Source organism: Solanum stenotomum, chromosome 3 (genome assembly GCF_019186545.1).
Source record: "Solanum stenotomum isolate F172 chromosome 3, ASM1918654v1, whole genome shotgun sequence".
NCBI classification, from domain to species: domain Eukaryota; kingdom Viridiplantae; phylum Streptophyta; class Magnoliopsida; order Solanales; family Solanaceae; genus Solanum; species Solanum stenotomum.
This window is the reverse complement of record NC_064284.1, coordinates 12,445,692-12,446,892: the sequence shown is the minus strand read 5'-3', so window position 1 is coordinate 12,446,892 and position 1,201 is coordinate 12,445,692. Positions and strand designations below refer to the sequence as shown.

At 34.7% G+C, this 1,201-nt stretch overlaps 1 protein-coding gene across 1 annotated transcript; it reads left to right on the top strand.

Moving 5' to 3' along the window:
* Positions 1-25: 25 nt before the first annotated feature.
* LOC125858684 (proteinase inhibitor type-2 CEVI57-like) lies at positions 26-686 on the top strand (the record flags this gene model as incomplete). The annotated part of the gene is made up of 1 exon (XM_049538511.1): positions 26-686. A coding segment is annotated over one exon (537 nt), but the record flags the coding sequence as incomplete, so codon positions are not given.
* Positions 687-1,201: the final 515 nt, after the last annotated feature.

Genomic DNA, 1,201 nt, shown 5'->3' with positions numbered 1-1,201 from the left:
TGATCACGATCACGACCATGACCATCATGATGATCACGATCCCAAGCCTTGTTCTAGAGAATGCGGTGATTTTAGCTATGGAATATGTCCACGTTCAGAAGGAAGTCCAAGAAACCCCATATGCACCACATGTTGTGCAGGCTACAAGGGTTGCCACTATTACAGTGCTGACGGAAAGTTCATTTGTGAAGGAGAGTTTGACCCAAGAAAGCCAAACGAACATTGTCCCAGGGAATGTGATCATAAAATTGCTTATTCAAAATGTCCCCGTTCAGAAGGACCAACTATAGTTAAACCCACTAGATGCACCAGTTGTTGCACGGGTTACAAGGGTTGCTACTATTACAGTAAAAAGGGCAAGTTTGTGTGTGAAGGAAAGAGTGATGAACCCAAGGGTTGTAGTCAAGAATGTGACCCTAAAGTTGCTTACATGACTTGTCCACATACTGGATCGACATACCATACTGGAGTTTGTGTTAATTGTTGTACCGCAAAAGCGGGATGCAATCTCTATAGTCGTGATGGATCTTTAATTTGTATCGGGGATCCTAAAAATCATTAATATAAATATGAAATAATATGTATGAAATAAAACCATGACGATATAATCATTATTGTCATGCTAATAATCTCTGTAATGTGGCAATGGAGCTTTTTCCACCGCAATAAATTAATAAAACACTAGTTTCTTTTACTTCTAAAATCTAGTATTAGCTTACTGGTTTACTTAATTACTGTACTTTAAAGGTTAAAACATTCTACTTATTGAAGTGCATGATCATCTTATTTAAATGTTTAAGTTTTAGAGATAACACATTTTTATTATTTAATAATATTAAATAAATTCTTTAAAATGCAAAAATTAAATCTTCTAATGAAATAGGAAAAACACATTTCTTAAGTGACATGTCATAATAATTGTCTCCTCCTAGCTCACCCTTCAACGCGCCTCATCCTCACCCTACCCCTCTACCTCCGCCTCTTATCATATTTTCTTATACTCCGTCCATCTCATTTTATATGAGTTACTTTAACTTGACACGGAGTTAAGAAAGAAAGGAAGACTTTTGGAATTTGTGATCTAAAATAAGTGATAAATATTTGTGTAACTATAAATCATTCCGAACCATTAAGAGTAAAATGGGCATTTTAAAATCAAATTGTTACTTAATATAGAAATGTGTCATTCTTTTTTTAACTG